This window comes from Ailuropoda melanoleuca, chromosome 2 (assembly GCF_002007445.2).
Source record: "Ailuropoda melanoleuca isolate Jingjing chromosome 2, ASM200744v2, whole genome shotgun sequence".
Classification (NCBI taxonomy): Eukaryota; Metazoa; Chordata; class Mammalia; order Carnivora; family Ursidae; genus Ailuropoda; species Ailuropoda melanoleuca.
In genome coordinates this window covers 69,167,898-69,189,032 of record NC_048219.1, presented here as the reverse complement: position 1 = coordinate 69,189,032, position 21,135 = coordinate 69,167,898, and the positions used below count along the sequence as shown (strand labels likewise).

Sequence of the window (21,135 nt, the reverse complement as noted above, 5' to 3'; positions counted from 1 at the left end):
GACTATATTTTATAAAGACTTAAGTGAATACAAATAATCTTTTTTTGTCCTCATTTGCAGACCATCAAAAAGATGGCACTTTGGGAGCATTACAGACATCTTCCAAACCTGCAGTGCTCCCTCCTGCATCTTCCGCGTATTTCCCCGGGCAGTTAACAAACAGTTAATGCCAATGTTGTCTTTTACTTCTTATTGAAATTTCAGAAATTCCCATGGTTTAAAAATATATGAACAGCATAGATCAAATCCTAAGCCAGCAAGTTGCAAAGTTTACTTGAGCTTACTGTATTAGATTGTCTGGATCCTTTCTAAGAACTGCTGTGGTTTCATGGCAAGCTACAGGAGCCAGTTTGTACTTGGGGGCCTCTGAGTGAAGATTCTGAGTAAATGACACTTTTTAGTTTGTGAACATGGTTGTTTTAGAGAATAATAGTATGAATTTTATTAAATGAATCCTTAGAAATTCTCAGAGGTTCTAAGGAAAGAGTTGATCCTTTTATAAGGGACATTCTAGTCATTGAGTATCTGGGTAAATGAAAACCTGCTCAGACATATGAATGTCAATAATTCATTTTATCATTTTCATTAGTAAAATAAGAGTTTTAAATTTAACACCTGAAAATTATGAGGGAAAATGATTATCTCCAAAGATAACTATATTATTTACAGTAAAGGGAAAAGTCCTAAAATTACCTTCAATGAATGAAATTAATCCTTCATAGCAAGTATTTTCTTTGCAGTATCTTTAAATTAGCTATTGAACAAGTCTAAGTAATTCTGATAAATTACAAAAATAATTTGGACTATGTATTTATGTAATGTATTTATACAATGTATTTATATAACCCAGATTGGGTATAAAGTGCTTTTAATCATTTGAGCTGCAAAGTTTATAGAATTTCAAGCTTCCTGGAAATCTACACTTACCCAGTTTTTCTCTTTTGTTTGGAGTTTTATTAGTTTGTTATGCAGTTAAATCTATATTAGTGGAATGTTTTAAAAATAAGTACTATACAGAATACTTTAAGAGCATCATGAATATTCATTTTTTAAAATAATATCAGATTGGGTTCATTTTAATGTTTGCTTAATAAGGTAAGCAAAATGAATAACTTCTATAAGTTACAACTTTTTTCTCTCCCCTGTAACCAACCCAGTTTTAAGTAAGAATTATTTAGAAAAAAATTAGGTCAAAAAAATCCACCTAGAATCAAAGGGTCCCATTTTATTTTCTTGTTCATGATCACCCAGTCCAGAGGAGCGTTCTCTTCCAAAACGTATAAATCTTGTTTGCAAGGATTGCTAATGCTCTTGTGATTTTTAAAAAACTATTTTCAAGGACCTTACTACACAGATGAGGAAAGAGAATTCAATATATTAATATCAATGTTATTGGGTTCATGATAAGACAAAGAATGTAGTATTTGCTCATATTTTTCTGAAGCCACAATATTGAGTCTTGATACTTTGAAACTGTGCTGGTAGTTGGCAACCAGTCTTAACTAGGGGATTTATTCTAAAAAATTTAGTAACCATTACTGGGTAGTGACTTTTTATATGTGACTTGTCATTTCAATATACTAAAGGAGTATTAGGTAAGAATACTTGGTAGCACTTACTATTAATCTGGAAAGTAGCCTCTTGGTGATATTAGAATCTTTCCTGTAAATATTATGTAATATATATAAAACATTGTGACAGGGTTTGGATGGGACTTAGGACATACAGGTAGTTCTTTTTTATTTGAAATTGTTTTGCAGTGTATAGCTGTACATGTGTTAATAATCACAAGGTTGCACTTAATGTATTTCTGTAAACTGTGAGCTTTGTTAATAAAGTATTTATGGAGTATGACTTGTATATAAAAACAAACAGCATTGATCTGCAGTTGTTGACTATGCTTAGAATTTAAGTACTTCGTTTAATTTACGGACTAAGTTTTCATTTCTTGTCTTTCCTACAGGAGTATTTTGTAGTGGGGGAGAAAAAAAAGGGATTGAAGGGAAAACGGTGTAAAGCTTTGATTTGTTACTGTAAAAATGATTATGGTAACAAATAAAGCCAAAACAGACCTTATAGGGAATCACAGATCAAGACTTTCTTTTAAAAAAAAAATCATTAAAATATTTAATTTTATTAACAGAATATTTACATTTTTTAAGACCTTATTTAACCATAGTGAATGTTCCAAGTTTAAAAAGCATTGAGCAATAACCACACACAAGGTGAAAACAGTGTAAACTATACAATACTTTATGTACAATTTTTACAAAGTAACACTTTTTTAAATAATATAACTGGACACAAAAATATACACTTTAGAGAAATTCACATCAGTAATTGTATAAAGCTCTCTTCTAGGGTCCTGAAAATTTAGGACAAACATTAGCTCTGTAAATAAAGTGTTACTGTGACAGTCCTGAAAGGCCACTATATATATTTATCTACATATAGATATCACATTGACATTTTCAAGGCTACCAGCTTTACTATATAATTTTTTAGATTATGTATTCAAGTGTTGAGGTTCTTATGATTATGCAAATATTAAAAGAATAGTGGTATAAGTAGCTGGGGAACAAATCTGAGCCAGCGTTTAGATTTACAGACTCTACCCCCAATTTAAATTCTAAATGGCTGATATTTTCTCATTTCAAAAACAGTGGTGAATGTTTAAAATAAAATTACTACAAACAAGCTTGAAACATGATTCAGATTTAGTACAATTTTCTTTAGTTTTTTTTTTAATGCAAACAATTCATTTACCATTTTACTTTAGTGCATCTGCATTAAGGCTTTGAATTATTTGACCCAAGATTTTACAATGTTAAAAACGAACAGGTCCATAACCGTACTCCCTACTCTGTCTCGCTGTGAGTCAGCATCAATAGAGTTAAAGCTCAACACCTGAAGGAAACGGTAGCAGAGACGTTGCTAGTATCTAAGAAGGTACGTATATAGTTTTTAATTAAAGGACGTATAATAAAACAAAAAGCTTAGTGGCAAGAAATTGGTGCTAATAAACAAAAGGTTTCTTTTCAAAAGAAATTGTAACATCTTTGGAAAACTGTCTGGTTCTGGTTCTTTCTTTAGTTCCCACGGAGTTCATGCAGATACATTTCTTAAGACAATCTTAAAGTACATCGTAGATGGAAATGGAATGTACATCCAGAACTACAGGTGAAAACTAAGACCTGGGTGTGATAGAAAAGTCTTCCTGATTTCAGTCCTCACACGTTTGTGTCCTGGAGTAAAGGTTCTTTGGCCTCTCCTGGCGCTTGTGTACTATGAGGATGGCTGTGGCTGCCACAGTGCTTTCTCCAGCTGCTGGACCGTAAGCTTAAATTGGTATGTTCTGGAATAAACAAGGCAACAAGCAGAGCCAGCAGTACTGAACAGGCTCCAAAGAGGAAGGGGGGGCCAGGGATGATCGAATTCTGAGAAAGAAAAAGATAATGAGGATTATTGCACCGACATCTCTGCTCCTAAGAAACTGCTTGTTTTTAGTAATCCCAGATGGCTATGGATTACAAGCCAAGGGCTTCTCTCTTTCTTCATCAGAGCCACAGATGCATTTGCTTTTCAGGAGAAAAGGGACACTATCATACTCTCACTATAAAATTCTGAGGATAACAACTGATCCAACAAACAGCCACGAGATTTTTTTTAAAAACAGCCTATGCAAAAGCAGACGACTGTCGCTTGCAGCACAGAATCTGAACACGTGCTCTGAGCCTTCATTTCATCAGTTCAACAGGAAGATCTCACAAGGACAGACAATTAAGTAGCATATGCTGTTAACCACAGAAGCGGAATCAGTGACCGTTTTCTTTGTTTTAAAAGCTAAATACATTCTCTAGTAACTGAAAGTGCAGGAAACAAACACAGCTGATGCTGTTACCGTAAGAATCAAAAAGGCCTTTGTTTTAGCCCAAAGTTACGTTCATTCTTAGCAAAAACTCGCACAGCCAGTTTAACCTGTGTCTGGCCCACAAGCAAACATTCATTTCTATTTAAAAGCAGCCTTGGCTGGCAGATCAGTGCGCGCTGACAAGGGACCAAGGAGCTGTTCAAGGGACCAAGGAGCTGTTCGTACTGGCTACGGTGGGGATGTCTGCCGTTAGTGTTTTCAGTTGGAAGGAGGTCAAGTACAGCAAACAAGTGCACAGAGCTGTGAAGCAGCACCTAACGGCCGTCCGCTACAGAGGGCAGGCCTCAGCCGGAGTCCCGATGAGACCGCGGTACAGACGGGTGGCCGTTACCCGTGCCATGAGGTGTCATATCACCAACTAGAATATTTCAGTAATTCTTAAATTCTTGAGGGAAAAGGTATGAACAGCTGATTTCAAAAAGAGGCAAGTGGGGGCACAGTCCCTTCGGCTTTGGTTTTTAAGTGCTGTAGATCTAAAGTAATCATCTCACATAAAAGCTTGGGTGACCAAAAACCATTTTCTCTTTCAATCCAGCCAAATGAACTGTATTTTTATCACGTGAATGAAGAATTACCTGTTCAAAGTGGTGCTGTGGGCTTGTGTTTGTTCCCAAGTCTGTTCCTGTCATTGGCAGTTCTTTAAGTTCCACATGGAATATGTAGAAGATGAATCCATAAAGAGCTGGTCCCAGACCATTGCACAGTCCTCGGATTCCTGTTATCATTCCCTGAACAACACCTAAATTGTTCACACAAATTATGTAATGCACCGCGTATTTTTTCCTGCCCTAGAACCAGTACAAACAGGAAGTCCATCTAAAACCAAAGTTCTCATCAGACACGAGCAATTTACCAAGATGACATTAAAGAGCACTCAGAAGCCATCAGATCCACAAAGTAACACGTTACAAATGTGAGATCAGGTAAACCCAACCCAGACATAGGTCAGTTTAAATAGGTGGGCAAAAGCACTTTCCCTTTAAAACATCCCTGGCTAAAAATCAGGCATGAGTTCCCAAGTATATTTGTTAAAAAAAAAAAAAAAAAAAAAAAAAAAAAAAAAAACTGCTCCCAAGCAGCTACTTAAGACCCCACTAAATCAAATACAGAGTTTTGTTTTTCTCTGGGATCTTTTCTCAAATTTAAAATGCAATTTGCTTTAGTGACAGGCCTTTCCTTCCTCATTTATCAACCAAGTCATTGCCGCCACTCTTTTGTAACACCCCGCCTCTTTCCCCTTTATGACTAGAGAAAACACACCCTTTTCAAGGAATTATTTACCTGTTAGCATTTTGAGAATTAAATGTTCCAATCACAAAAAGCGTAAGATAAAAATGTTTTTCTAAGGTCTTTAGATAACTGAAACCTAAGATTTAAATAAAAGGGTTACTTAAACCCAAGGTGTCTAGCCCATCATAGCAAACACTTAATAGTGAACATAAGGTGGCCAGCCTACATCCCTAGACCTTCTAGCAAAAGAACAGATACGGCCACGTATTCAGAGCGAGAGACATGGTTACAGATGTCCACCTAAGGACAATACCCTGGAATCTGCTCTTCCTTTTAACAGTGAAAGCAGTTTTAAATTTTTTACTTTGAAGACATAGTTACAATTCTGTACTGAGGAAGGAAATAGAACCTAGGATTTAGGAAGACTGTGCTTTGAAATAATTATGGGTTCTTGTCAACTCACCTTGTTGATCAGCATCAGCAGTTCGTGAAACAAGGGCACTGACCGCTGGAAAGGTAATGCTAGACATGGCTGCGACCGCCCCGGCGGCCCACATCATCCTGTAACCAGAAGCAGCAAAACAAAAATACATTCTCCACTGTGCCTGTCAGTCAGAATACACGCTTGAATTCGTGTAACTGTTACTGCAAGATGTCCGTGGTACAGGGAAAAGGAGAACCGTACTTGGTCTATTCCTTCCGTCCTACGTGACTCTGGGCAAGTCGCTCTAAGGCCTGAGCGGTAGGTGGGGACGGGGAGGCCGCTGAGAATAACGTACATCATTACGTGCCTCTGCAGCCAGTGAGTCAGTCTGCGGCCGTGTTCCCGCAGACCCGGGCTGCAGTGTGAAGCTGCTGATCTGATCTAAGCCTTGGGTGTTCGGGGCTTGAAACCCGAAGTAAGTGTTTTACATCATTTAAAGTGTGAGCACCCCTTTGTGAAACTAGCCTGGAAAACAAAACATCCGTCAAAACACATTCCTGATGCTGCTCCTATCCAAATCCCAACAGAGGCAGTATGTTCAGGGGAATGAAACCTGAATGAAGCGAGCTGAGCCCCGTCATCCCGAGCGTAACGGCGTGCCTGCGCGGCCTGACCTCGACGGTGCGAGCACCATGCCCCTGCAGGCCACCAGACTGGCAAGAAAAGCAGAGCCTTTTCTCTGGCATGAAGCTGGGACCAAAACAATCGGGCTTTCTCAATTAACTTCTGGCCTGTTGTCAGTAATGATCACTGATTCTATACAACATTTTTTTTTCCTAACCAGAAAATTAAAAAAAGTAACGCTAGCTTTCAGGGCTTTGTTGCTTTGCGATTACATGTTTTATCCTAATGACAGACTGATACAAAAATGCTCAGCAGAGATTTAAAAACTAATCTCATTAAAAAATCTAATCTGTCACATAGAAAATGTCACACCTTTCTGTCTTTAAGCCATTCTAGAATATACAAATACACAAGTGCGAAATCTGTATTACATACATTTTGAGAGAAAAAAAGCACAGTAGGAGACAGATTAAAATCTAGTAATACTAAGCCCTAGATGAGAAGCAAATATAAAAATGTCTGTCAATTAGGGGCGCCTGGGTGGCTCAGTCAGCTGGGTGTCCGACTCCTGATTTTGGCTCAGGGTCCTGGGATTGACCTCCACACCAGGCTCTGTGCTCAGCAGGGAATCTGGTGGGGATTCGTCCTCTCCCTCTGCCCCTCCCCCAACCACGTGTATGCTCATGCTTTCTCTCCTCTCCAAAATAAATCTTTAAAAAAGTCTGTCAATTATACCTCGATAAAGCTGAAAAAAAACATCAAAAATTTAAAAATTAAAGTATACCTACCAAGGTTCTGAACCAAAGCCATACCATGCCAGCTGTAATATTTGAAATCCTAGACCCAATAAAATGGTGTTCTTATTTCCAATTGACCGCATAAGTAAACTCAAGACTATGGTCTAGAAAAGAAGAAAAACCAGAACAGAATCGTTTATCAGAAAAGAGCTTTTTAAAAATAAAAATAAAAAATACTTGGTGACTTCCTTCAATTCTGCAATATAAAAGGACAACCACCACTTTTCTGCATTTTGGTTTTTTAACAACTGCCCTGAATATATTTTGAGACCATTACTCCGGGTCATATAGAGCAAATGAAAAGTCCCTTTGCTGACACAGATCCAGATTCAGGGAAGAAGAATGAAAACAGAAAAGTGAACTTTCTATTCAGTACATTTCTACTGACCACTTAAATCAAATTATAAGCAGTATCATCAAAAGGTTCGAACCAATGATTTGGGGATCCCTGTTATGTAATAGCTTTAAAAGTTTTTATGGGTCCAAGTTAATCCAAAATGCTTATCCTCCCAACTAAGCAAAAGTGAACAGTACAAGAATTACTCTATATCCTTCACCTAAATTATTGCTGAAAGCATGATGCTTTTACAAACAGTAAATAGGTGTAATAAGTATGATTTGGGAATAGTACAGTGTAAGAACACAGCCTGTATCATAATCTTGGCTCTGTGACCCTGGGCAAGTTACTTCACACTGAAACAGTTCTGTCTCTTACAAAATGGCAATAATAGTACCTACTTCAAAATTCTGTCATGTCGGTTAGAGGAAATATTTACAAAATGCTTGGCATTGTGCTTGGCACACAGTAGGTGTTTAATAAACAATACTATGGGTTGGATGGGTTTTCTTTTCCTTCAAAGCTAAAAGAAATTCAGCAATGATTTGGGGTCATCAGAAAATATTTCTTGCTATTTTTAAAAATTTTATTTATTTATTTGATAGCACGAGACAGGGAACACAAACATGGGGGACCTGGAGAGGGAGAAGCAGGCTCCCCGTTGAGCAAGGAGCCCGACTCGGGGCTTGATCCCAGGATGCTGGGATCATGACCTGAGCTGAAGACAGACGCTTAATGACTGAGCCACCCAGGCACCCCTATTTCTTGCTATTCTAATGAAAGTACTGAATATACTACTTAAGACAGCTTGTAAGTCCACAGAGGAAAAGGTGAAAATAAGTCAGGAAATCACTACTTGACGACTGGCTGACATTGTAAATGTGCAATTATCAAATATCAGTTTAAAATTCTTTAAACTGAGGGTGCCTGGATGGCTCAGTTGGTTAAGTGTCTACCTTCGGCTCAGGTCATGATCCCGGGGTCCTAAGATCGAGCCCCACAGAGTCCCACATAGGGCTCCCTGCTCAGTGGGGAGTCTGCTTCTCCCTCTGCCACCACCCCCCACCCCCGGCTCATGCTCACACTCTCTCCTGAAAAAATTAATAAAATCTTCAAAATAAATAAAATTCTTTAAATTGAAATAACAATATAAGAGCTTAATCAGATACAATCACAAGGCAGTGGAAAGCAAATGAAGAGTCCTGTAAGGGTTCTTGAACAATTGACACTCATCGCTTTCTTCTCTCAGATTTCCCCTTAAATCATTAGTGAGTATAAGACTGAGTTCTGGGGGCGCCTGGGTGGCTCAGTCGTTAAGTGTCTGCCTTCAGCTCAGGGCGTGATGCCAGAGTCCTGGGATCGAGCCCCATGTAGGACTCTCTGCTCTGCTGGGAGCGGGCTTCCTCTCCCACTCCCCCTGCTTGCGTTCCCTCTCTCACTGGCTGTCTCTCTGTCAAATAAATAAATAAAATCTTTAAAACAAACAAACAAAAAAAGACTGAGTTCCACAAGGCATGGAACCTTGCCGGATTACATTCTTCTCAACAACCACAACCACAAAAGGGAACTCACCCACAGTAAGCAGTTAGCAAAGAAAAACTTCCTGTATACAGCACACCCTACCTGGGAACACTGATTTTCTCCCCAAGGGCAGGAACTTTCCTTAAATATCTGTACCTTTGTATCCAGCAGCTACCGTACGTTCTTAGTATTTACTGGAAAGTATGTGATTTATATGTCACAATATCCTCAATAATAATGGGATAAATTACTTAGTATATACAGTGTGCTAGACAAGAAAAATTATTTAGTTTAACTCATTTTGCCCCAAAGGTTAAATGACTAATTTAACCAAGATGTACATAGCTAGTTAACAATTAACTGCCATCCGTTTTGGTCAGTTAATCAAATATTTGACAAGTTCCTACCACATTCCACTCCTATTCTAGGTCTAAGGGAAGTGACCCAAAGGTTAGGGAATAGGTCAAAGTACAGGTCAGCAAACAGAATACCTCACCTTGGAGAGAGATGGACGTAAGTGTACTGGTTTAGCAGGATAACTGCAGGCTGTAGCTGCTATGGAAAAAAACTGAAAGGGGGTAGCGGGGTAGAGGTGCTGCTTGAACCAGGACGGGCAGAGAAGGCCCTTCTGAGGTGACAGCTGAATGGGGGGGGAGGTGGCTATGTATCTCAGGGAACAGTGCTCCAAGCAGGGGGTGACAGCAGATGCAAAGGCCCTAAACTGGAGTGTATTCAACAACATGGGAGAATGGGACAAAATGAGGTCACGTTGAGTCTAGGTTTTATTCTGGTTGCAACGGAAAGTAAATTTTACAAGAGGATTAAAATTTCACTCTACAGGAGCGCCTAAGTGGCTCAAGCGTCCAACTCTTGATTTCGGCTAGGTCATGATTTCAGGGTTGTGTGATCAAGCCCCGTATAGGGCTCCATGCTCAGTGTGGAGTGTGCTCGAGATTCTCTCTCTCCCTCTGCCCCTCCCCCTGCTCACACTGACTCTAAAATAAATAAAATCTTTAAAAAAATTCACTTTACAAAAATTACTTTGCCAAGTGGCTCATAAACCATAGGGAAACAAACACGGAAGTCACAAGACCAGATGGAGGCAATAGCCACGGCTTAGACTGGCTACTGCTAACTGAGCGGGGGAGAAATGCTTCAATTCAGCATGACTTTGGAGACAGAGGTGACAGGAGAAACCATGTGAGGGACTGAATGTGTGGTAAGGATAAAGAACGGCAGGAATCAACAAAAATGACACCAAGGTTTGTTGTGGCCCCGACAACCAGGAGTGCGGTGACCCCCATCAATGAGATGAGCAGTGCTAAAGGGAAGGAATCCAGATTTTAGTTTTGCTTATACCGAGTTTAAGATGCCCAACATGTGTGTCAACCAGGAGCTCAGGGGCTGGCCTGGAGGTAGAAATTTGGGAGTCGCCAGCATTATGGAGGACTAGAGAAGAACACTGAGGAAATATGTCCAACAACATCCCTGCACTCATGTAAACATTTATTTAGTGCATAAGTTAGAACTCACGCCTCCTGGCACCAAAGAAGTGATGGGGCCTAAAAGCCCCAGAGGGGACAGCAACCATTTGGCTCCCACTGGAAAGTGGGTCTGCCCATGTTTCCAGATCTTATCGTTTGGGGGGAGAAGCTACATACACATATTTTCATATAACCTCCCAATTTTTAAATGCTTACTACTAATTTTTAAAATAAGTATGTGTGTATGATTTACTGATTCTGTTTTTTTAAGTAATCTCTACACCCAACACGGGGCTCGAACTCCCAACCCCAGGACCAAGAGTCACATGCTCTACCTACTGAGCCAACCAGGCACCCTTTTTAAAGTTTTAAAACAGCATGGAAAAAAAACCCAATGGCCTCTAATTTAGCACTGAACTGGGTTGCAGGCACAATACAGGGTGCTACAGTGACCAAGACGAATGTGATATAATCCTGACCTCACAGTCTACTCAGAGCTCTACTAGGACCCAAAATCTACCGAGGCAAAAATAATCACAAATAAACAGAGGTAAAAGCGATAGTACAGTATATTCTATACAATGACAGAGATATGCCTCAGTTAGTATGGGAACTTGGAGAAAGGATACTCAGGGCAGAGGGAGGGGAGGCAGAAACAGCAGGAACAAAGGCACAAGGGCAAGCAGTAACATGAGCAGGCAACAAGTTATTCTCAACAGTATACTTGACATAAATGAGAATACAAGACAATCCTTCTACCTTTGGGGTTTATAGTACACTTAATATTTTAGTTCATATAACGACAGCAATGTAATGATCAGTATTTCTATATACACTACATACTTCCATTCACCCGTTTTTGAAGTCCAACTAATTTTCTCACTTTTTTAAATGTGAAAATTCATCTCAAAAATGGTATTTCTACGTAGCCCTCAAAAGCTAAATGGTCATTTCAGGACCATATTCCTTGTGGGCTGGGTACATAAGGCCTGCTGTACCACCAGTGCTGGCTGGCTGGTGGCTCATTTCCCCCCAGACTCCAAGCACTGCGAGCGCTCCCCACACAAACCCAACCACGCCCCTCCTGCATCCACAGCTGTTTTCCATCTTGCATCCTTGTGCCAGGTGCCCTCTGCTGAGCACAGGGAACACTTCCTCCAAAGCACCTTCACTTCACTCAAGCAGTGTTACTCCCGAATGTATAAGGCACCTGCAGCTTCCAGATCAGTGAAATATGAAACAGAACTTACTAACACTTTAGAGCTATTCATCCCCTAAGTGCCATGACAGTAAATGGTAGCTTGTTCTCTTTGTCTAAATCTTGAACAAAATATTAGCAAACATAATCTCAGCAATGTATGAAAAAGATAAGACATCATGACCAAGCTAGATTTTTCCAGGACTCAAGGCTGGTGTAACATTCGATAGCTCCGCAAGCTCTACTGTCTGTACATTTTCCTTGGTGTTATGCTTCAGAAAGGTGTTTTTTAAAAAGCTATTTTTACATATAGGCAACAATATACTTTCCCCCAGAGCTGAGGTGCACTTTTCTGACAGCCAGGAATGCATATTTAAATGCAACATTATTCCTGATTAAGGAGCTTCAAGATAAAATGGAAGTTAGAATGGGGTAACTGGGTGATGGACATTAAGGACGGCACATGATATAATAAGCATAGGTATTCTATAAGACTGATGAATCACTGACCTCTACCTCTGGAACCAATAATATATGTTAATTGAATCTGAATTTGAAAAAATATTTTAAAAATAAAAATTAATTAATAAAACGGAAGTTAGAAATAGTTCTAATTCTCAATGCCATATGTATGCATGTGTGGGGCCATGGGTATATTATAGAATTAAATTTAAATTTGAAATTTATCACTAAACCTACCAAAAATTCAAAAATGATGAAATCTGCAGAAGGAATCCTACACCTAAGAGATGGTAAAACATCTAAGGGTCTTATTAAATGGACCCTGCCTTTCATTTTCTGAGGAACAGAATAAAACAAACAAAGCTGCAATCTGAAGACGAGATCTAAGGTGAGAAAGAGTGTTAGATCACCTACAGTCTAGAAAAAGCAAAGCTCAACAGAAGAAATGAGTAGGGCTTTATTCACGGAAAGGAGAAATACTGCCTTGAGAAAATTCTGGTCACTGGAATATACTACTTGATCATGGAACAGAGAATTGAGGGAAAGATGAAATATCTCCTAAGAAAATACAGATCCCTGGGTTAATATCTTATTCATCAAACAACTGCTGGCTACCAACTGGGTTTCTAGGGTAAATAGTTCATGTCATTCCTCTGCTCAAAACCCTCTAATGGCTTCCTATCTTCCTGTCAAGTCTCAGGATAACCTGTGAGGCCCCAGATGACCTGGCGGTCCCCCTCCACTTCTCTGACTTCATTTCTTGACGGTCTCTCCCTCGCTCGCTCCACCAGTTTCTCACGCATGCCAGCTACAGTCCCTCCTTAGAGTTTTACTTCTGTTCCTGCTGCTTAGAATCCCCCTCTTCCAGATCTCCCCAGGGCTTGCTCTTCATTCCTTCAGGTTTCTGCTCAAATGTCACCTGTATCATTCTAGGCCTTCCCAACCCTTCCAAGTAAAACAACACCCAGCCCCCAGTCCCTCTGGATCCCCAGCAGCAATTTTCTTTATTGTTTTCTTTACACCTAATACGTTTACACGGACATATTTATGAGGTTTCTGTCTTACCCTGCAAGATGCAAACTCTACAACAGCAGGGATTTAGTTAAGTTCCCTGCTTCCACCCCCCAGGGCCGGACAAATGGCGGTATTCAATAAATATGTAAGGACTGATATAAAATTTTAAGTTTATGCAGGTGTACACTCTAGTTTAAATCAATAAACTATCTTTTGGGTTTATACATTATATAATGCTTAATATGTGTCAGCCCCTCAAATCTGATCAAGACTTAGCAAACACTTAACAAAACTGAATTTCTGAACCTACAAACCTCAGATTCCTGACACTGGTGACTCCACCAAGAAAATGTCACTTGAGTATCACTTGAGGCCCCTTTTGGATGGTCAGCCAGGAGCAATGATCTACCTCCTCACTGTCTAACTAAAAAGAGACTCACCTGTGCAATAATGGAAAGAATGCCAAGGACTGCTATAAATGCTGCAACACTTTCTGGTGAAAACTTCATTATCTAGAACGTTTCCAGAAAAAGAAACATTAATAAAGACAAAAGTACAACAAACGCCATACTGATGCAACTGCTTGCATATTAACATTAAACGGGCCAGAAAAAAAAATATACAACTCATTTATAACCAAAGAATTCTTCAGAGGAAGAATCTGGCTTTCGCCAGGAACCACATTTGTAACAACTGTTAACATACCAAAAATAACAGCTACTTAATTTAGATTTGGTAAATCTAAGTTCCTTAATTTAGATTAGATTTCATAAATTGGAGACAGCTATCAAGCACTCAGAATCCATTTTACAAGTAAGTATTGCACTGTTTTGTGCTTTTTACAGGTATTGAGAGAGGCGTCCTCCTGCTTGGTAAGATCAGTGTCAAGGAGGGAAAACAAATGCTCTCAGAACGGCCAGCTGCTGCACGGATACCTGCTTACATCACCGAGACAGGAGCAGATGGATGGACTGCAAGCGTCCCATCACTTCTACATGCAACACATAAGTTCAAGCCACAGACACGGACAGGACAGTCGTATCCTGCAGAAGCCAAAGTCTTAAAAGATACGCGTACGGGGCATGAAGCACTCCGCACAGGAAGTTAAGGCTAGCAAGCCGTTTACAAAACAGGCATGTAAAAAGTCTCTGCTGTCATAGCTCTCGAGAGTAACTACTTTTGTTATGAAGGCCCTACACGATGGAAGAAAAGCCCCCCGCGGCACGAGAGGATCTCACCTGTCTGAGGTATAAGAAGAAGCTGGAGTACTGGCCCGCCTCTGGAAGGTAGGAGAGGAACACCGTAATGCAGATAAGCAGCACTATGGAGTCCTGGCCCACTTTTTTTAAGGACTAGAATAAGAAAAAGACTGATATAAGGTCTTACAGCCAAACACTGAGCTGCTCGTATAAATATACAGTGTTATCTTCTGGCCGTGTACATATAGACACTTAGCCGTGTTTTCAATGTCTTTCATCCTCCCCAAACTATTCTGAAAAGTATTTCAAAATATTTTTAAAAATCTGTCGAGATGTTTTCCCCAAGGAAACATCCACGACAAAATATGGATATTGCATTGAATCATACATTCATTTTGCCAAAGAGAAGGAAAAACATGAACTTTTTACCGCAAACGGGTCAGCCTGCTCCCAGGAAATGGGTGCCCCCCACGACGCTGGCCGCATCTTCTCGGGCAAGGACTCCGGCACAGCCACAAGGATAAAACAAATATCCAGCAACGCTATGGCTGTAGCCAGGACCACCACCAAGCTGTCCCCGTACACTCGGCCGAGGTAAGCTCCGATGGCCGGGCTGGTCACCAGGCTCGCGGCAAACGTTGCTGAAACCTGCACCAAGTCCAAGTGCACAGGAAGAGGTTAGCCCCAGCACCCCGACTCTTGCCTTCAGCACCGCAGAACTCAGCTTTACGTCACTCCTCCTGCCGCGCTCTCCCTTTCCATGATCCTACCTGTGCCGTTCTTATTATACGTTCTTCTTTTGCAGGAAGAGAAAAGAATTAGATTCTTAACTAAAAAAATATGTAATGGCCTGAAAGAAGTCTAAGGAACAATGCTCTAGGGAAATCCACTGTCACTGTGATTTTTCCAATACTAAAATGAGATGCGTGTTTACCTTGATGCAATAAAGCTTAAAGACTCTGAGGTTTATCTTCCTCATCAGTAAGAGTGTAAGTGCCTGTACAAAAGTGAACTGGGGGGTCTCTTTAGGGGCAGAGCTGGGAAGGATGGGATCCCAGGTCCTTGGCACTGAGCCCATCTCTCACCACGTCTACAACTCTGAAGAAGGCCACACACCCCTGGTGAAGATGCAGATTAAAGAGGACGCAGAGGAAGAACAATTAACCCCAGACGCGTCCGGCCTGTGAGACAGAACGGCCTGCGGATCAGTCGCACGTGAACGCTGCAGTGCCCGAGGGGCTGCTTCTACGCCATTTTTGACTTTGGGAGGGAGGATTTAACTTCACAGGAGTGCTGATTTCTGGCTGCTTATTAATAACTGCTCCAAAGAAGCAATTCAATTTCCAAAGGTCAATTATTTGACAAGTACATAACACTGCAGTAACTTGACGCATCCCACCATTGACCCAAATGTCCACCGGCTGGTAAACGATGGACAAAAGAGTACATCCCACACAGTGCAACGCTGCACCGAAGCACAAGAGGGACTGCTGATAAACGTGTCAGCATGAATGAAAGGTTATGCTAAGCGCAGACACAAAAGACTATGTGTTGTATTATTTCATTTATGTTAAATTTCTATTAAAAGCAAAACTACGGGGGCACCTGGATAGCTCAGCTGGTTAAATCCTCTGGCTCTTGGTTTGGGCTCAGGTCAAGATCTCAGGGTTCTGGGACAGAGTCCCCCATCAGGCTCGTGCTCACTGGGGAGTCTGCTCGAGATTCTCTCTCTCCCTTTGCCCCTCACCCTGCTCACATGCTCAATAAACAAACAAAATCTTAAAAAAAAAAAAAAAAAGGCAAAACTACACAGAAAGCACGTTGGTGGTTGGCTGCCTGAGGTAAGGGCTGAAGTGGGTGGGGATGGATGGCAGATGGCCGCTGCGCTGATGGAAATGTTCTAAAACTGGGTTGTGGCGGCATTTTGTTAGGGCAGCTTTAGCACATTAAAGATTTTTATTTATTTTATCTATTTTAGAGAGAGAGAGGGAGCACACACCCATCCAAGTGGGGAGAGGGACAGAGGGGTAGGGAGAGGGAAGAGGAGGAGAATCTCAAGCAGACTCCACACTGAATGTGGAGCCCAACTGGGCTCGGGACTCGATCTCATGACCCTGAGATCATGACTTGAGCAGAAACCAAGAGTTGGGCGCTTAACTGACCGAGGCACCTGGGCGCCCTGGGCAGCTTTAGCAAATTAAATGCAGTGGGCTGTGGTCTCAGAGGAACCTGGGAATAGGCAGAGCTCTGGAACCTGAGTGGACAAAGGAGCAGTGCTTCTTGCTGCAAGGGTCACCGAGGTATCTGAGGGTATTACACTGAGATCATGCATTCAAGGCAGTGAGCAAAGGTCCAATTCAAGTGTAGGTGTTTTGTGTCCTTTCCCTTCTCCATTCTGTCCATCCAGTGGCCTTTTTTTCGGGTTAGTCAGAAAGAGGACCACAACATAAAAAGGACCATAAAGAACACTTTCCCCCCTGTTAGCTGCATCCGTATTACTTCTAGAATTACTTGTCATTTGCTAAAATATGCCTTTAATATATAAAGCCTCCAGGTTGAAAATTATTAATTTCAAGGAAATGGCTATGACAAAATACAGTACTTTAACAAAAATAACCTGGATTGTGGTTATGGTTGTACAACTGTATAAATTTACTAAAATTCATTGAACTATACACATAAAATGGATGAATTTTACAACATGTAAACTATATCTCTTTCAATAAAACTGTTAAAAAAAATTCCTGGCCATCATCAACTTCGTATTTAATGTTCTAAGTTTACCACTGAAATCATTAGTTCTTTTTATAGGTTTCTCACAATGGGTATTTCCCCTCAAAACTTCCCAATTCTATGATTCTTTGTGTCCTTTGAATCAAAGAAGACAGTCTCTTGTAAAACTAAGATTCAGCCTGACACAATATTCAGACCTTATTTATCAAAAGATGCTTGTTCCGTATTTGCTGACGCTCATCAGTGTCCTACTTCTATCTCATAATGATCTGTACACTTTCATGCCTGTGTTGGCTATTTTATTCCTAGATTTGATAGACAAGAGATTACACTGCCATCAAATACTTAATTTCCCAAAACAGTATTCAGAGGTTGGCAACCTGCCACCTCTGGGTCAAATCCAGCTAAGAATGGTTCTTGTATTTTTATTTTTTTATTTTTATTTTTTTTTAAAGATTTTATTTATTTATTTGACAGAGATAGAGACAGCCAGCGAGAGAGGGAACACAAGCAGAGGGAGTGGGAGAGGAAGAAGCAGGCTCATAGCAGAGGAGCCTGATGTGGGGCTCGATCCCACAACACCGGGATCACGCCCTGAGCCGAAGGCAGACGCTTAACCGCTGTGCCACCCAGGCGCCGCATGTATTTTTAAAGAGATACACACACACACAAACAGAATATGAGACTCTCTGTGGCCCACAAAGTCACAGAAATGTTTTGCTGATCCCTGATATTAGCCTATTGCATTTTACAGTAGCTGTTAAATATCAGTAATGTTTAAACTCATAACATTAAATAATTCCTTATTTTTAGTATTCTTTTTTTTTCCCGAAGATTTTATTTGCCAAAGAAAGAGCAAAAAAGCAAGAGAACTCAAGCAGTGGGGAGCAGTAGAGGGAGAAGGAGAAGCAGGCCCCCCCTCAGCTGTGGGGCTTGATACGGGGCTCGATCCCAGGACCCCGAGATCATGACCTGAGCTAAGGCAGACGCTTAGCTGACTGAGCCACCCAGGCGTCCCAATTTCTGTATTCTTTATAAAGAAATTCTATAAGGTAAAAATATTCTATAATTTCAAATCTCACATATATGACTAATACTGAAAGAAAGTATCAAAACTTACATGGCTTTGTATTGAAAAAAACTTTTGATAGAAGTCATCCATTACTTTAATGGATGACTTTATTACGAAATGTATTTTATGCAAAAAAATAAATTTTGTAATGCAAAGGCTTGTACTTGTTATTTGAAATAATTAAAAAAAAAACAAGGTATTTTCCCACAGATAAAAAGAACAGAATAAACACACATACCAGTCCATAAGCCATACTTCTTTCATGCTCTTGGGTTATATCTGCCACATATGCAAATACCACAGAGAAAGTCACTGCAAAAACCCCAGAAACAGAGATAACAGCAAAGTACCACCTAGGATCGAAAGACAATTGACAAGAAACAGAACAATTACCATTACACCTTAACCTTCCTTTATTTCTGTAAGTGAGTTACAGTAAGAATAGCTCATTTCAGTCAATGGCTTACTAAGACAGTTCATGGATTCTTCTGTAAATCATAAGCCATAGATATAATGAAAATACTGGTAAAAGTGGCCCTTCAAAAGCAATTCAGCTACTATGCAGGAATACTTAAAATTAGATATAATATATCCAGGTCAATATTTTACCCAACTGTTGAGTTGTTAAATAGCTTTGTTGTTGGTTTTATTAAAAACAGCAACAAACTAAAGTCTATTATAATTGATCCATTACTATTTCCCACCATGGCACTACACAAAACACAAAATTCAGTGGGTGAAATGGAGAAACAAGTTACTTTGTATTTATTTTATGCCTCTATATAGAAACTAGATGCTTTTCCACAAGCTACATTAAGCTTTTCAAATCTGGCAAAACAAACAACTCAGTCTTCACAGAGAAGCAACCTGTGAGGCAGTACTCATAAATGAAATGGAGAACAGACAATTACTATGAAGAGTAAACAAGAGGTATTTTAAAAAGCAAACTACATTTCGGTATATATGATTTCAAAATAACTGGCCAGGAATAAGAAATTCCTATTGTAATGTTGAATATTTAGTTTTAAAAATTATGTGTAACCATAATGAACTATTAAAATACTCCACTAGGTCTTTATTGCTTACTAAATTTTTTCTAACACACTGCTTTTCACAGCAAATTTTTTGTTCATCGCCTAGACTCCTCTGGTAAGATTTCATTCGGGTGATTAGCATTCATCAAGGGTTTGGCCTTCAGAATTATACCTGTCTAACCTACAAGAGGAAGATCCTGCCTCTTATACACCCTTAGCCTTTCCAGATAGCCATGGAAATACAGCCCCTCTATGATGCAGAATTAACTAACATTCACATGTGGTGGAGTAGAACATTAGGAGAATAAAGCTCCAACTAAACTGGGCTCCACTATCTTGAGAAAAATCACTCTCATTGTGAGCTTTCCCTCCCTTCCTCCCCAGTAAAAGAACCCTGATTTCAATTAGGGTGGCCATGAGCCCAGCATCTTGTAACGGGAGGAGCATGTGCCTGAAATCTGACCAGACAGAAGTAAGCAGAGGTTGGGTGAGAATCGTGTCGTTTCTTTATAGGAAGGTGGTGTGCTCTTCTTAGCCACTCCTTCCATCTTGCTGCCTGAAGTGTGACACAAGCTGGAACTCAGGCAGCCATGCTGGACTGTGGAGGTGCTCGCAGAGGATGGCAGAGCACAAAGACAGAAAAGGTCTGGTTCCCCAGAACTGCCAAACCAGCTCTGGACTGCTCAACTGCTGACTTCTTTTATAGGCAGAAAGAAATGTTTCCTTGATGTTAAGCAACTATTATTTTGGGCTATGAAATCCAAAAGCAGGTTATAGCCAACAGTCTACACACTTCCTACAGTAGCATCCACTTCTAAAATCATTATGTACTATTACTTAGCCACTATATTTTTAAGGACCCTCTTTTCTGCGTCAAAGAATACTGGAAGAATAAAATTAAAACTTACATAGGTAAGATGGCAAAAAGGTGAACGAAATAAACAATGAGAGAACGATATTTAATTGTTGTGATCTGATTATGCACATACCATGGGCTGATCTTCATCAAAGGAATTGGGGCACATGTGAAAAATACTGTTAGCAGCAAGAAGGATTTCCGACCCCAAACATCAGAAAGAGCACCAATAAGTGGGGCACTGAGGAAGGACAACAAACCCTAAAAAAAAGGAAATGAAAAAAATGTATACAATCAATACCAAGGAGCCAAAAAGAAATTATTCTGCTATCACAGAATTTTTTTAAGTTTATTTCTAACCTAAGTATAATATCACCAAACTTTAGATAACTTATTTCTCATCTATATAGAACTTAAAACTTTCCCAAGATTGTCTAGAATCACCTGCAGGGCTCTGGTTACATGTTCATATGAAATGCTCTAATGAATTCTCAATCCCAATAATTTCACATTAGCAATTCTAGAAAGAATATCATGTTAATTATTTGTTTTTATATTCTTAGGGTACTTATTTATAAACCTTGTTGGTAAAATGGAATCAAGAGGAGTATGTACAACAATCAAGACTTTACCATATAGTTTTATACTTATGTATTTTTTAAATAGTTATTTTCTCTTCAATCTATATTCTTGTTGTTAGCTTATAAAACCATTCATATCTCTGAAATAAAAACGCCGACAAGTAAAACAGAGGGGAAATCTGTTATGATGTGGTTTATCATTATACATAGTTGGCTGTATTTGAGTCAAATCAATTTAGATGACCAATGAAAGGAAATATATTCCTCTTTAATAAAAAAAGATATTTAAAAACTAGTTCATTTAAGTGTGAAGTAATACCCCAAGATATACTCAAATTGTAAAAATTACAATGAATTCATCCATTAACATACACTGGCAGAGGTATACATATGAAAGTGTATGTGCCTGTGTGTATGTGGGCAAATATATCACTGGTCCTACCTTTACTCCTTGAATTAAGCCATTCATCAGAAATGTATGTTTAGGAAAGGTTTCATGTAATACCTAAAGAAAAAATACAAAATAAAAATCTCATACCACATTTTAGTCTCAGTAAAACTTCTGCATTTACATTTTAAAACATCCTTTCATATAATTTTTATCTCCTATAAATTTTCGTATTTGTATGATGCTATGC

General features: G+C 39.7%; 2 protein-coding genes across 4 annotated transcripts in view; one reads left to right on the top strand and one right to left on the bottom strand.

Moving 5' to 3' along the window:
* Window positions 1-5,037, top strand: part of SASS6 (SAS-6 centriolar assembly protein) — a 53,807-nt gene extending 48,770 nt beyond the window's left edge. Inside the window, exon 17 of one of the 2 annotated variants that reach the window (XM_034653969.1) lies at window positions 4,724-5,037. In XM_034653969.1, the coding sequence (XP_034509860.1) occupies window positions 4,724-4,848 (125 nt within the window). In that variant the 3' untranslated portion in view covers window positions 4,849-5,037. Of the gene's footprint in view, window positions 1-60 lie in introns of both variants that reach the window. The other variant, XM_002920770.4, reaches the window with a different exon arrangement.
* Window positions 2,233-21,135, bottom strand: part of MFSD14A (major facilitator superfamily domain containing 14A) — a 39,656-nt gene continuing 20,753 nt past the window's right edge. For both annotated transcript variants that reach the window (XM_002920771.4, XM_034653970.1), the window contains 10 exons: window positions 20,940-21,002; window positions 20,050-20,177; window positions 18,265-18,379; window positions 14,651-14,869; window positions 14,261-14,374; window positions 13,463-13,534; window positions 6,998-7,110; window positions 5,625-5,722; window positions 4,507-4,670; window positions 2,233-3,437 (listed from right to left, as the gene is read on the bottom strand). In XM_002920771.4, coding sequence (XP_002920817.1) covers window positions 3,231-3,437; window positions 4,507-4,670; window positions 5,625-5,722; window positions 6,998-7,110; window positions 13,463-13,534; window positions 14,261-14,374; window positions 14,651-14,869; window positions 18,265-18,379; window positions 20,050-20,177; window positions 20,940-21,002 — 1,293 coding nt within the window. In that variant the 3' untranslated portion in view covers window positions 2,233-3,230. The remainder of the gene's footprint in view (window positions 3,438-4,506; window positions 4,671-5,624; window positions 5,723-6,997; window positions 7,111-13,462; window positions 13,535-14,260; window positions 14,375-14,650; window positions 14,870-18,264; window positions 18,380-20,049; window positions 20,178-20,939; window positions 21,003-21,135) is intronic.